General features: G+C 40.0%; 1 protein-coding gene across 4 annotated transcripts in view; it reads left to right on the top strand.

Moving 5' to 3' along the window:
• Positions 1-15,579, top strand: part of LOC147018040 (contactin-2-like) — a 403,524-nt gene that overhangs the window by 81,792 nt on the left and 306,153 nt on the right. For 2 of the 4 annotated variants that reach the window (XM_085897310.1, XM_085897313.1), the window contains exon 1: positions 14,812-14,848. The exons of the other annotated variants lie outside the window; for them this stretch is intronic. In XM_085897310.1, the coding sequence (XP_085753436.1) occupies positions 14,827-14,848 (22 nt within the window). In that variant the 5' untranslated portion in view covers positions 14,812-14,826. Of the gene's footprint in view, positions 1-14,811; positions 14,849-15,579 lie in introns of those variants that run through there. 4 annotated transcript variants of the gene reach the window in all.

Raw genomic sequence — 15,579 nt, 5'->3', positions numbered from 1 at the left:
GGGTCAGTATAGTGGACATAGACATTATATAGGAAGCTGTAATTTTACATGTCCTTTCTGTAAAGCCAGACAAGTTAGTTGAGTGGTACATTTGGATGTGTCTTCATTAATGTTTGGGCCGATAAATCTGTGCTCTTAGTAAAAGCTGTTCAGCGTGGCACTGGCCATCACAAGGTCCCCTGAGGACGAGCTACCACTGCAAGGTGTTGCGTCATTGGTTCTGGCAGCACAATTGGGAACACCCCCATCAACATAACATGGCTACGGTGGCACCGACATGCTACCGCATTGCTGGTGCCATGGGATGAGAAAATAACATTTGAAAGTGTGGCCACAGATAAGGTGATAAAAGGGCATACACGGTACTTTTTTGCTCTTTTGGCTGTTCTCTTTCCCTTTTTGCTCCTCTCATTCTTCTCTCCTGCACTTCGCTACTCTGCCCTTGCTCTCGTTGAAGCGTAGAAATTGACATTTGGGGCAGGGGGGCGAATCTAGTTGGTCAGAGCTGGGGATGAGGATGCTTACACTCTTTCCAGGGTTAGTGATGCTGGAGTGTTGACCTGTGCCTACCTGCAGTACTTCCCCTGTCGACCCATAGCAGGCCTTCAAGACCTTGCCTGGTTTCTCCCTTTGTACATGGGTGGAAGAATGTATGTGCTGCCACAGGTTCTTCATTACATCAAGTGCATTTTTGGTTAATTGAGTTTGTATTTATTTATTTATATTTACCTTCGCATTCTGCGAAAGGTTATGTTTTGTCGGCGTGTATTTATTTATTTATTTATTTATTTATTTATTTGTAATCTTGTGATTCGTATAACTCAAAAAGTGTTAAACCGAATTGCATGAAATTTGGTGGGATGATTGGTTATTAGCCAGGAAGCATTCGATTAGATTTTGGGATCTTTCGGGTCAAAGGTCAAGGTCACGAAAAGGTCAAAATCGTCTTTTTACGATAATACGGTCAATTTTTATTCAATTTGCATGCAACTAACGCCAAAATGTTCAGAATTCAACGCCTCATCTTGTGATATTCAATATGACACAATGACGCCCATACTCTTGTTACCGGTTAGGGGTCAAATGTCAGGGGGGTCACGACCTTGAAAAATATGCGGTTTTTGTCATAACGCGGTCAATTCTTGTCCGCTTTGCATGAACCCAGCACCAAAATGTTCAGAATTCAACGCCTCATCTTGTGATATGCAATATGACACAATGACGCCCATACTCTTGTTACCGGTTAGGGGTCAAAGGTCAGGGGGGTCACGACCTTGAAAAATATGCGGTTTTTGTCATAACGCGGTCAATTCTTGTCCGCTTTACATGAACCCAGCACCAAAATGTTCAGAATTTAATGCCCAATCCTGTGACACAATGACGTCATAACACATGTCACCGGTTGGGGTAAAATGTCGGGGGGGGGGGCGGGGGGTCACGCCCTTGAAAAATATGCGGTTTTTGGCATAACTCAGTCAATTCTTATTCAATTTGCATGAAACCAGCATCAAACGAGATTACCTTCTCTTGTTGAAACGTTGTATTCACCGAGCTTGCGAGTGAAGACTCGCCAAAACGACGTGAGTTGATTGTTGTTTAGTCCGTAGCCCCCGAAAGTCGGGGGGGGGGTCATGACATTATAGATATGTGGTTTGTGTCATAAGACCATTCATATGAAACCAGTTTCCCAAACTCATACCAAGAACAAAAAGAGTAGTGGCGGCGAAGGTATGCGTTCTATGAGTGCCCGTTCTAGTTATTCATTGTTCCAGCCTGTCTTTTTGTCTTGGAATTCTCCTTGGTTGTTATCTCCATTTGCAGGTTTCAGGAGGTGGGAGGAAGTTCTCCGAGAACTCAAAATCTCCATCTCCTATGTTTTGGTAAAGGATCATAATTCATGATCCACACTGTTGTTTCATTCTCATTCACTTCGTTGCAAGAGCTCTTTTCAGAATCTTCACTGAGCCTCTGACAGGCTCCACTTGGAGCTCAGTTGTGGTGATATTCCCAGGAATTATTTTTTATGCTCTCAAGAAGGGTTTTCTTTCTCATTCTTGCAGCTCCATCGATCACTTGTGCAATTTCAGCTTTCTTCAATTTCAACATCTTCTTGACTTCATTTTCCAGATCCTGGTATTTGGTCATTTTTCTAATTTCTGTGGCATTTAATCCAAAGTCATTGGGAACTGTAACCTTGATCAACAATGCTGATGTTTCCTTTTTGTGTTTAAGCACCATGTCCAGATGCAATGCTCTGCTTGCAATGTCCACACTTGACTGGATCATCTTGTCACACATGAGCACTATTTGTTCATTTTCGAGGATCAGACTTGGTTTGTGTTTCCATAATTGTTCTGGAACCGGGATGTTGAAATGTTTTCAGATGTGCCAGTGGATGACTTTGCAAACTCTCTCATGTCTTTCTGTGTTCAGCTTTTCTGACATGAGTTTTTTTTTCCATCCGGAAAGGAGGTGCCTGGTACTTTGTTTCTTCCCGCCAAAACCTGCATTTATCCGAGTGACTCAATCTCGTAATTTTCTTAAAGGCTTTTGTGTAATGTCCTTGGTCTTGGGCATTGATGATGACTCGTTCTCAATCCCATGCAGTTTGACCACTTCTTAGCCATTCCGAAGAGACTTCCTTGTCAATCTCTATCCTGTCAAGCTCTTTAAAAAAAAAAAAAATCTTCCTGCTCTTTTGTCATTCTCCAATTTGTCAGATTATATCTGCTGATATTTATTTTTGTAATTTTCCTTTTTTTCCTTCCACCACTGAAGGTGAAGGAGGTTATGTTTTCACCCCTTTCCATCTGTTTGTCTGTTTGTCCGTTTGGCTGTGTGCAGAATATCTCAAAAAGTTGCAGATGGATCTGGATGAAATTTTGTGGTCAGGTTCGGTGTCGGTGTGTGACAAGGACGAAGTGATGAGATTTTGGTGAAGATCTGGATCCGGATCTGACTACTGGAATTTTTTAAGTGATTCTTCACCAATGAGAGATCGGGCCAAAAATTTGCTTGTTGCTCAATCAGTTTGTTCTTCAATGGATTAAGGATCCCTCAATCCATTTAGTTTGTTTGTTGTATTCTTGCTTGTGAACAATTCTTATCCGATAGTGTGTTGAGATTTTCACATACTCCACTAGTCCAACACATGCTGTTCTGTGCATTTGGTTAAGCTGTATAAAACTGCCGCCTCCTTCTCGTCTCGGTATTCAATGGTTTTTGTCGAATATCTTGTGAATAGTTGGAAGGTTCCTTGTTTTGGTGTCCAGATTGTTGATCTCCAATTGTGGCCAGTTTATAACTGCACAGCTATATTGGAATACCGGCACTGCAAGTTGGTTTATAGCTTTGTTTTTGTTTCTTGGGGAGATGAATGATTTCACAATTGGTTTTAATCTGCATGGGTACTCCTGGCTGATTAATTATTTTACGCATTGTTATCCCACCCCCGAGAGGGAGGGAGTGGGATATTGTAATCGTCCAGTTTGTTTGTCTATTTGTTACTTAGGAAATCTAAAGATTTCGTAAGTATATTGATCACTTCCGTCCTCTGTTTGTGTGTGTGTTTGTTTGTTTTATAGGCACGATAACTCGAAAACGGAAGAAGCTACCAATGCCAAATTACACCACGTGATTCAGGAGGGTGATGGCTAGCGCTGATTAGATTTTGGTGAAAATCCCTCAAAGGTCAAGGTCACAGTGAGGTCAAACATAATTCCGTAAATTCATGTGGAGAAATGGAGTATTTTTGCTTCTGTCGACATTACGAGTTCGTTTTAACTTCGATTTTAATTTTGTCTTCGGTTTTTGCGATCGTTTAGGACGCTTAAAACTCGGTTGTCGAAATTCTGGTAAAAATCGGATGTTTTGGAGACATTTTAAGATTGTATAAAAAATATTTCACTCGCCACGTCACAGCTCGTCACATGGTGCAGCGCGCTCGAGCAGACATGCCGTTGATCACGTAAAGGTTTTCCGTGTGTGCGCTGACGGTGTTTTCAATAAAGATGGTGTTTAAAAGTCTTTTTTTTTTATCCCAATAAAGGTTATCGTCGCATGCCTGACTCGCTAAGCCATCGGATTATGGAAAGATTGTTGGTGGATGGCCGAATATTACGGTTTTGTGACTTTGATAAAATAATATTAAATAATTGCGTGGAGAAATGGAGATTTTTGCTTCGGTCGACGTTACGAGTTTTGATGGTTTGGTACAGAATCATCGTAGAAACTTCTGGTTTGCGTCACAACCTTCTTTAGAGACAGCTTTTATTATACATGGTCAGAGGTCAAGTTGACGATTTCGTAAGTACCAGTCTATGACTTTGTTTGTTTGTTTGTCTGTCTTGTCTGTCTGTCTGTCTGTCTGTTACCAACTTTACGGCAAAACGGCTTTAGCAAACACTATCAAATTTAATACACAGGTGGGCAATGAACCTTGGACGATCCCACTAACTTTTGGGTCCAATTGGATCAAAGGTCAAGGTCACAAAAACATCAAAATCGTTTTTCGTCATAACTTCGTCAAAAATGATCTGATTTACTTCAAACTAAGCTTATGGTGAACCTTATTCTATTTGTCACTTATAATCCTACCCATAATGGGTGGGATTTGTTGTGCCTGGCACCACTAGTTTTGTGTTGTATCTGGGGGCCTTCTTCTATTCTGAGGTGTTTGCAGGATGCCTCGTTTTCTAGTTCCTGTATTGTTGTACTTTCATCCCTTGAGATCTTTGTTCTTTTTGTCTTTCCTTGTATAAATGTGCATTTGGCACATTTGTCAAGACCAAACTCCATTGGGATGTCCCTCGAGTACTGCTTTACTAGTTTTAGTTGATATGTCAATTTATTATCATTTGGGGTGAAGAGTTTTAGATCATCCAGGTGCAGTAGATGTGTTACCTTTCTTTGTTCATTAATCATTCTTCTGTTGCATATCAGATTGTATCCGTGTCCTTGTTCATTGATGATGTTACTCAATAGGTCCAGAGCCGGATAAAACATGATGGGGGGGAGGGGGGGGAGACTGTCACCTTGACAAGATACTGCATCGTATCTTTACTGCTGGGATTTCAATCTTTCCTTCCAAGTAAGGTAGTATCAGAGTGTACTCCAGAGCATCATTCCTTTCTCAATCGGTGTGACTATTTGGGGGTCAATTTTGTATACTTGCATGTATTTTATAATCCATGAATGTGGGACACTGTCAAAGGCTTTTTTGGTAATCTATGCAGGCTGTGAATAAGTTGGTTTGTCGGAGCTTGCATTTTTCGAGGAAGGGTTTTGTTTAACAATAAATAATATATTGTTTCAGAGCATCCCCTTTTGCATCCTTTCTGCTCTGCCTCCAAAGCTCCTTGTTGGGTAAAGTGGTCGAAACAGCATCAGTGATTATTGGGTGGTCGCTAGAGTACCCTTATTGTCGGGTTGTGTGTGTGTGTGTGTGTGTGTGTGTGTGTGTGTGTGTGTGTGTGTGTGTGTGTGTGTGTGTCTGCAAAGTGAGGTTCCACAGCACAAACCAGCAAACCGATTTCGATGAAACTTGGCGAACAGGTCCCATATGGACTGGGGGTGTGCACGTTTGAGTTTCATTGCTAAGCAACCACCCGTTGCTATGCAGCGGCCGAAAAACCGCTTACGTTATTTTCAATACTTGTCCTACAGTTTTGAATGTGGAGAAACGAGACTTGGGAATTAAACACTTCGAGATATTCAGAAAATTTTACTCGAGCCGATTTTTGATTTCGGTTTTATTTTTCAAATGGTAGTCCTTCAAAAATCGGGTGTCTATTTACCGTCATTTTTTTGTTGTTTGTTTGTATGTAATGAACAGCTCTGGAGGCCAGAGGAGGCAACCGATTTTGATGAAACTTGACAGGCAGGTTCATACCAGGATCTAGTTGTATGCTTTTGAGCACTATTGCTATGGACACCACCGTTGCCTAGCAACGGGACTTTTAAATTTTAGAAAAATCCTAAAAAAATTATTTTTTCGAAAATCAAAAATGGGCTTCCAGGCTTTTATGCGCACTATAATCAACCTCTTTGTCAAAAAATTTCAACCTCTTTGTCAAAAATTTTCAGCCCAATCCATCAAAAACTGTATGACTAGTATGCAATTACGTCGCGATCACCCATGTCGCCTACCGGCTTATACCTGTTAAAAGTTTGTATGTTGTTGGGGGTTTTTTCACAGAATTCTCCATTTTAGTGTTTCTGTGTTTCCTTTCAATAAACTCTTATTATTTAAGTACATATGTCACCTGATTACGTGCCATTATCTCACACACATGACCAAACTGTTTCAACCCATTATGGTTAACCCCCAGATAGAATTTGTTTTACATTCGTTTTCAAAGCAGAGAGGCATTTCCATATTAGCAAAACAATCGCTTTCAAAGCAGAGAGAAGCATTTCCATATCAGCAGAGTGCGCGGTTTGGATTCTGACTGAGGAAGCCAAGCTACCTACTCAAGCATGATTCCCTTTAATTTGACCATTAGCGAAGCACATATCTCTGACATGCGGGTCCACATCAACAGACACGTGGACGTGCCATTATTTTCATCAGAGAAACCATTTTGATGACCACACCAAAAGTATAAGACTAGCAGTAGAAACAGCCTGAGGGTCATTCCATGTCAAATCATCAAAGAATCTGCCGTCATCTCTCAGATTTTTGTAAAACTTTGGGAACCAATTGGGACCCATGAAAAACGGCAAGAACTCAAATATTTTTGCTAACAGCCTCTTAATTAGTGAGATACAGACGAACGAACTTTGGACTAATTAGCACGACGTCGCGTATTCAAATGGCCATATCTCTAAAAGTATAACACCTAGAGAGCTGGCTTTGGTGTCATTTTAAAGGTATTTTCATGCCCTATGAATTTGTCTGGGCAACATTTTCCTACCTCCAACCACAAAAAAGTTATCACAAAATATAAACTTCAATCGTGAATCCCCCAAAAATGTATCCTTCAAATTTCCTCAAATTCATCCCAGAGGTACTGTATGATGTCAAGAAGCTTCCACATAAATTTTGTGATGGGCACTCCAATAGTTTCTGAGATATGAGCAATAATGTACATGTACGTATGGCATATAGGTTCGAAAATCAGAATTTGTAATGTATTATACAATCATTATAACCGAGCCATGACAGGGAACGACCATCAATTGCTTTGAAGTATCATATACATTCATTTTCAACTGGGCCTGAGGGGAAGAAACAAGTGCTGCTGTTGCTGCATTGAAGAGGAAATTGAAAGCCTAAGTCAGGTTAGTGAACACTGTGTACTTGAACTCACTTATTGATTGTATAATACATTACAAATGCTGATTTTCGAACCTATATGCCATACGTACATGTACGTGAAGGTATCTGATGCTGGAATCACGTTTAGAGCTTTATTGGAATCACGCTGAGTCTTTAGGGTCATGGCCACAGGAGCGTGACTGTCATTGTATGTCTTGTAAATAAAAGGCTTGTCCTCGAGAAGGGCAGCATATCCTTTACTTCTCACATGTGTTGCTATGTGGGGGAAGAGGGGAGGTTAGTTCCTGAAACATTAATAGACTGAGGGAGGTAACTACATACCACACTTGACAAATACCATTATTTTTTTATTTGTTAAGCCAATTATTATCTCTTTTCAAACTATACCACATTAATGTGAAAATGGCACATGATCACAACATGAGCAATTGCCTCAGCCTTTCCACCCTTGACTATAAACTCTCCAAATAATTATACAAGTTGTTCTTTGCATGCTGATAGGGTTTGATGTTTTCCTTGTGCTTAAAAATATTCACAAAAACCTCTTTCCCACATCCACTTATGGATGAATGTCATGTACTTTACCTTCTCTCTCATTAACTCACTTATGAATGGTTTAATTTCTGTATAGACACAACGATGGAAATTGCTTTTAAACTTGAAATCACACTTGTTGTCCTTGCCACCGACCATGGACATTGATTTCATGACTTGTTTGTGCAACAACATATTTTATCAGCAATATATCATTGTAAATCTCAGTTTCTTCCATAAAGTAAAATCTCAGTTCCTTCTAAAAAGCTTGGAACAAGTGTGTGCATACCCTCAGGAGAGCCAGAAAACAAGATATTTGTAAGCTCAAGTCTGAACACTCAAACTTCTCTCCTTCCTCCAAATCCTGGTGGCGTCTAATGAAATCTGTCTAATGAGAGAGGACGAGAGGACGAGTGAGGCATGAGGAGGGAGCGAGGAGGGTTGGGGGAGGGGAAGGTTGTGTGAGGGGGGACATAACCACCATCCACACCCAGATATAACCACACTCCTGAGATAACCACCATCTGCATATGTTGATTTCATGATTGTTGATTTCACGTTGACAGAGAAAGAGGGGGGGGGGGGTGTAGGAGAGTTAGCAAAGAGAATATGTTGTGCTTTATGAAACACACACACACACACACACACTTTATATCAGTTATTGGCTGTTATTGGCAATTTTTTTGGAAGTAATCGACTGATTGGAGTCAGTGTGATTACAGACGACAGTACATACTGGATGCAACTCTCTCACACACAATTTATTACTTGGCGAAAGTTTTTTTTTTAACGCCAAGTCTGTCTCTCTGTCACACGATTTTGGGCCACAGTTTTCAAGCAATCTTTCTGAAAATTTTTGTGTGTGTCGATGCCCGACCAAGGAGAGCAATGCTTAAATTTGGTGAAGATTCGCATCCGCATCTGGATCATAGAACCTTTCAAGTGATTCGTCACCATTGAGAGATCGGGCTAAAAACGATACATAGCACAATATCTCAAAAGGTTATGGATGGATTCCACAGAAATTTGTGGACCGGTTGGGTGTGTGAAAAGGAGTAATTAATTCCATTTTGTTGAAGATTCGAATGCGTATCCGGATACGAGAATTTTTTCTCACCATTAAAGGCCCGGTCACACCTTGACGTTTTAGCCAACGTATGCCGATTTTTGAATTTTTTTTCTAAAACGCTGGCACACGTTGAATACGTCATGGGTAAGTTTTGATAACATTGAGAGCACGCTGAAAAACACTGCCATACGTCGTTGTACGTTGGCTTTAAACGTTGTACTTTTCGGTTGTCCTCAAATTTTTTCATGCTTGAAATTTCATGACGTATGCCGGCGTATGACTCACACGTTCCGCTACGCTGGCCACAAGTTGTATGCACGGTCTGCGATCGTTGACAGACGTCAACACATGCTACTTGTAAGTTAATTATAAGTTGAGACACGCCGAGGTAATGTTTAGCATACCCGAAACTTATTTCTAACCTATGATTAACGTGTTGTTGGCACGTTACGCGATCATTGCCACACGTCGACAGACGTTACTTTTAAGTTACTCATAGGCTGAAAGACGTCGGTATAATGGATCGTCCTTGTGTCAGCGTCCACGGCCACGGCCAGGACACTTATTTGCAGCATTCTTCAAACTTTTCTTCGGCATGATGAGGATGTTCACACTTCGATGTCTAGCTTGGCTATGATTCCAATTGTCCATCGGCAGCGTCTATTTAAAATAGTCGAGTTTGAGCGTTTTAACACGTTCAGAAGAAACGCTTCCAATTTCAAAACCCCAGCGTCAAAAAACAAAGGCGAGTGACAGCAATTAAAATCGTTCATTGTAAACAATGAAAATAGCAGAGTGGTGCCGTTTAAAAGTCGTTGAGTGTAAAAAAATCGAATTGTTGAGCGCAAGCATCTACTTTCAATAGTGGGGTTTGAGCGATTTAACACGTTCGATCGAAACGATTAAAATTTCCGAGCACCAGCGTCAAAAACAAAGGCGAGTGACAGCAATTTAAATCGTTCATTGTAAACAATGAAAATAGTTGAGTGGTACCGTTTAAAAGTCGTTGAGTGTAAAAAAAATCCAATTGTTGAGCGCAAGCGTCTACTTTCAATAGTGGAGATGCAGCCATTTAAATCGTTGAGTGGCAGCCTATGAACCTACCCGTGGACACGCGGACGCAAGGACGATCCATCATAACCCACACCCTCCCCCTCACACTCACCTACTACTGCCAACATGAACAAACTACTACTAATACTAATACTAATACTGATACTGCTGACATGGACATCGACTCAAAAAGGACTCGAAAACACTGTTGGGTTCCCCTTTTATGAGCAGCATTTTTATATACCAATCCCCAAAACCGCTGGGAACACGTCTTCATATGGCAGTTGTAACCTAGAAACACGTTCATTTTTTTTTTTTTGGTCGACCGGAAGACATCATTGGAATACGTCTACATACGTCAATGTGTGTTAGGACTACGTAAAGAATTGGTTCAAAGCACGTCAAACATAAGTTAGAAATAAGTTTCGCGTAAAAAAGACATTACCACGGCGTGTTTCAACTTATGAGTAGCTTATAAGTAGCGTTTGTGGACGTGTGTAAGCGTCCACATATCGTGTGTAAAACTTATCCCCATCGCATGCGAACGTGTGTCATACGCCGAGTACGTCGTAAAATTTTGAACATGTTTAAAATTTCTTGACGTACTCTACTTACTACGACGTATGATAGCATACTTTAGCGTTCTACTCGCGCATACCAAACTTACTCATACCGTATTCGACGTGCCCCAACGTTTTAGACACACTTTTTGTTACGTCGGCATACGCTGGCAAGATCGCCAAGGTGTGACCGCGATGTTGACCCTTCCATTTCTACGGCAGTTATGATTCGAATCGTTGTGCGTCAGCCTTTTAATAGGCTACGTCACGACATCGTCGGCGATGCGTGCAACGCGCTATGCCTAAGTTAGACTATCGGTGGGCATCAGTTGTGTAGGCCGACAACAGGTTCAGCATTCGTTGGTATAAGTTATCTATAACACAACGAAACGTTCTGTGTTGTTACCAATGCGTTATACATAAGACCAAGTCGCTATGAATACGTCCGAATCTTTAAAAAAAAAACATCAAAAGTTCAATGTAAGCCAGCGTTTTACATAAATTTTAACACGTTGCCATCGCTGGCTAAAACGTCAAGGTGTGACCGGGCCTTCAGAGATGGGGCCAAAAACTGTGCATAGCATGATATTTCAAAGTTGTGGATGACTTGTGACAAAATGAGGTAGAAGAGTTGGTTAGGCGACAAGAACAAGCCAATTCGATTTTGATTAAGGTCCGGATTCAGATTCGACCTATCAGTGGAATACAAAATTTAAACTGTTCAGCCTGATGGACGTATGTGCTCTATTGAGTGCCTTTCCCTTTCGCCAAGTGTCACTCCATTAATGATTTTTCTTTTCAATTCTTGGCCGATATCGGCAATTTTTCGATAATAATCGACTGATTGGAGTCATTGTGATTACCGAATGCAGTACGTACTGTATACAACCCAAACACCTTGAGTAGCTTTCACCCTTGTTTTGGGGTAATTACAATAAACAAATTAAAAAACAATGTTGCATTATTATCAACGTTTCAAGGAGATGTGGATAAACATATATCTTTTTAAACAGCTGCCAATCGTCGTGTGATGGATGGAAAAAAATTAGCTTTGTATTTTAGAAAATATGACAAATGGCTCAGAAATTGGTTGTTATCAAATGTGTTTTTCTGTGAAACTCACAAAGAGAGCACATAACCTTTCTGAAGTACACCCAATTCATATATAATAACCAATTGCTTTAGAAACATCCACAAAGACAAAGGACAAAGGAAGACCCTGCTGAAGTTAAAAGTTGAAACCTCTACCATGGCACCACACACTATGGGGCCACGCACTATGGTCCTGGTTGCGAGTTCAGTCTGTGCACCCACAAATCCTACGCACCGCACACACGTAACCGAGCATGCAGGCACGCGCGTGCATGCACACGCACACACACACACACACACACACACACACACACACACACACACACACACACACACACACACACACACACACACACACACACACACCCGCAAATAGTCCCTTTACAAATCTGAAACAACACATTTATACCATGTCCGTATGTGCTGTCTATACGTACCTCTTCATGCTTAGAGCAAACTGACCTCTGGATCGGGACACAAACTATGTGCATCATCCTGACATCTACTGTAGGGCGCTCGTCAAGTGACTTCATCACTCAAGCAAGCACTCCAACAAAACAGTTGACAAGGACTGGCTGGCTTAGCAAGCAATAGCAAGCCGATTGGTAATGGGACATGCCCACAAAAGCCAAATAAACATCGCCAATTTCTTAACATTTTCAGATTTCAACAGTTATTTCGTCCATGTGATCCGATCCTCAAAACAGCAATTATATTTTGATTATATACTTCAGTTCATCCGTGAGAGTAGATCGTGGAAAATCGCATCATATCATGCATTAAATCGCTTCAAGTTTCTAATTTGAAAACTATAGCACTTACAAAAGTGATGTATACAGTGTTTCATAGGCATGAAGATCAGGCATTCGATGATGTGAGTGAGGAAAGTGAAAAAAATAACATTTAAGTGTTTTATTGTTAAGAAACTGTTGTGGCCTTTTCCAAGTCAAGGCATTGTTGAGCAGGCCAAAAAAATGACAAATTAACACCCAGGGAGGGAGAGTGATGTGGCCAAGGATAATGCCTTGATAAAGTTTAAGTAAATACCACCGTTAATTATCTTCATTCGGGTTTATTAATGAACCCATACACCCAATTTTCATTGTTGCACTACCTTGGTGTTCCCTTAGTTTGCATGCAAAGTTTCAGGCCACTAGTTTTCATGGTTTTGGATTTATGGAGGAGACACACACACACACACACACACACACACACACACACACACACTGACTCACTAACACGAACATTTTTTCGTTCAGATAAATTCCAGAAATGGAAACTCTCTTATGCTTCAACTGTCATACAACATATCAATGGTGGAGCTTTTCGGAAGGTCGAGGGAAAAGGGATTGGACAGAAAATCTTGGAATGAATGTTGAAAGTAAACTGGATAGAAAATTGTGGAGTGAATGATGAAAGTAAACTGGATAGAAAATCGTGGAGTGAATGATGAAAGTAAACTGGATGGAAAATCGTGGAGTGGATGATGAAAGTAAACTGGATGGAAAATCGTGGAGTGAATGATGAAAGTAAACTGGATGGAAAATCGTGGAGTGAATGATGAAAGTAAACTGGATGGAAAATCGTGGAGTGAATGATGAAAGCAAACTTAATAGTTGTTTCATTTGCAGATCACATCTGCACTGAAAACTTTTCTTGCTGTCTCCCTGTATCTCATCTTTCATCTTACTTGTCATTATAGCCTTTTTACTGTCTTTTTCACTATTTGTTGGTTTCTTTGTTTTATTTCCACTCTTCTTTCTGAATGATACTGAACTGTACAAATATTTGGTCGGTCTTTCTTTCACCTGTGGAGAAATATCTCTTGATTTTAGTCGAGGCTCTTCCTTCATGTGGGGTTAATCCCTTGATGGGCACTAATAAAATTTAAAGGCTGTTTAAGCTACCGACTTTTGCTATAGCACTATCACTCCAGCTACTAATTCTCGTGCTAATATGCAGTGTTGATACACAGTGTTGAAAAGCCTCCTCCTTTTGAAACAGTTGGTTGTGAGGTTTACTGCGTCTTCCACAGAGAAGAACAAACTTTTAGATTCCCACATACTGTGTCTTCGCAATGGCATGACCCCAGAGACATAGCCAACTACCAGACTCAACTAAAAATCAAAAATCATACAATGCAGTTTTGTGATAGGCATTTCCATTTCCTCTCCTAGTTTTTCTTCCTTTCTTTTACGATTTCTTACTCCGGCTCTATGTGCATTTTAACTTTCTCTTGTTGCTTCCATCTCTTCATGTTGTAAAACTATTTGTGATTTTACTGCTCTTGTTGCAGTTTGAACTTGTATCCCTTTCACTTCGAAGGTTGAAGTATAATCTATCAATCTTAAAATTTATTTCTCAGACTATTGGTGTAAACCTCGGAATTTTAATCCATTTTTTTTGGTTGGGGCTTTCTCCCATTTGAATAAATTGGCCAATGGATTTTTGTTTGTTGCGTCTATTTTTTAAGGGAGTTAAAACAGACAGAACATGTATGATGGGAAGCAAACATGTTACACATTAACACAACAAATGCTTCTTTTTGGAAGTTAAACAAGGACTCTTTTGTGTTAGCAGTGAGAGGTGATTTGTACTGCTTGGCATCGACTCAGTCAACCAAAACCCTCTGTGTAAGTGACATTAGATTAATGGGTGGGTATTTAGGCAATGGCTTTTATTTTCGCAATACAATGACAGCCTTTTAAAATAAAGATGACTAAGATTGCATTTTCCTCGAAATGTCTTTGTCGGTTTCATGTTTATCACTGCTTTGTGCATTTTTGGGTGTTGTATAGTACATATATTATCAAGCTTACTGTTCATTGGTGAGAATCTAGGTAAGGGAATGAAGGGAGTTGATGGTTAAAGACAAAGTCAAATTAATGAAACTTTTTCTAAAGTTTGTTATCACATTTAAATGAAAAACACATTTTTGGCTGTTTTATGTATATATTTCACAAGTAAAATTAAGGTTACAGAATCCCAACTCTGCCTTATTTGAAGCTGGTGGCATTCCCTTTCCTTCCTTTCACTTATATCCCCTCCATGTAGTCCCTCCCTTTTCTTCCGTCTTTCCAAATATTGTACATTGCCCCTTCCCAAGTCTATATCCAGGCAATGCATGACATCATCGCCGGGTGCTGAAGGAAGGGAGTACTCAGTTTTTATTCCATGTGTTTGTTTGTGTCCTTTCTTGTTTTTTTCCAGGTGATATCTCAGCCATCCTTTGAGCTAGGATGCTAAAATTTGAGGACAAAGGTGAAGATGTGCTTTGGCAAAATGTATATCTATTTATTTTTTGATGAATCAATAGTTTGAAGAATTACTTAATTATTGTCGATTTATTAATTACTTTTTTATTTTCTTTCTCATGTTGGCAATATCTCAGGCACCTTTTGAGCTCGGAAACTGATATTTGGACACCACAGTTAACAAGTGATTTGGCTATAAAAGGTATCTTTGATTTATTGATTTTATAAATTAATTATTTAATTTTCGATTAATTACTTAATTTCCAAAAGTTACAGATGCATTTGAAACAGTGGTGGTTAAGTATGCTCTTGGCCAATTGATTAAGAAAGTAATTATTTTATGATTATTATTTATTTATTTTAATTATGCAACTAATCAATCAATTAATCAATCAATTATTGTACGCCGCTCCCTCCCAATTCCATCTCCATGTGCTGCACGGCAGCATCGCCGGGCTCCGAAGGCACCCCTGCAATGTCGCGCACTGGAGGATATGTTATTTATTTATTTGGCATGGAGGTGGTGTACTTGTAATGTACCTCTTACTTGCTTTTTTATTTTTAAATTCACTGACCACCTTCATTTCCATTCATACTATCTCAATGGTCCCTTTAAGTATTTCTGGTGATTGTTAACATGCTTTTAACCTGCTGTGCATTTAACAAAAGGTTTTTTGACAGATGTTTTATATTGGCAAATCTATCAATCATTCCATCTGTCCACCCCTGACTATGACA

This window comes from Eptatretus burgeri, chromosome 10, assembly GCF_056783735.1.
Source record: "Eptatretus burgeri isolate ZD-2024b chromosome 10, Ebu_testis_v1, whole genome shotgun sequence".
Taxonomy (NCBI): domain Eukaryota; kingdom Metazoa; phylum Chordata; class Myxini; order Myxiniformes; family Myxinidae; genus Eptatretus; species Eptatretus burgeri.
The sequence above is the reverse complement of the archived record's forward strand: the minus strand, read 5'-3'. Positions and strand labels throughout refer to the sequence as shown.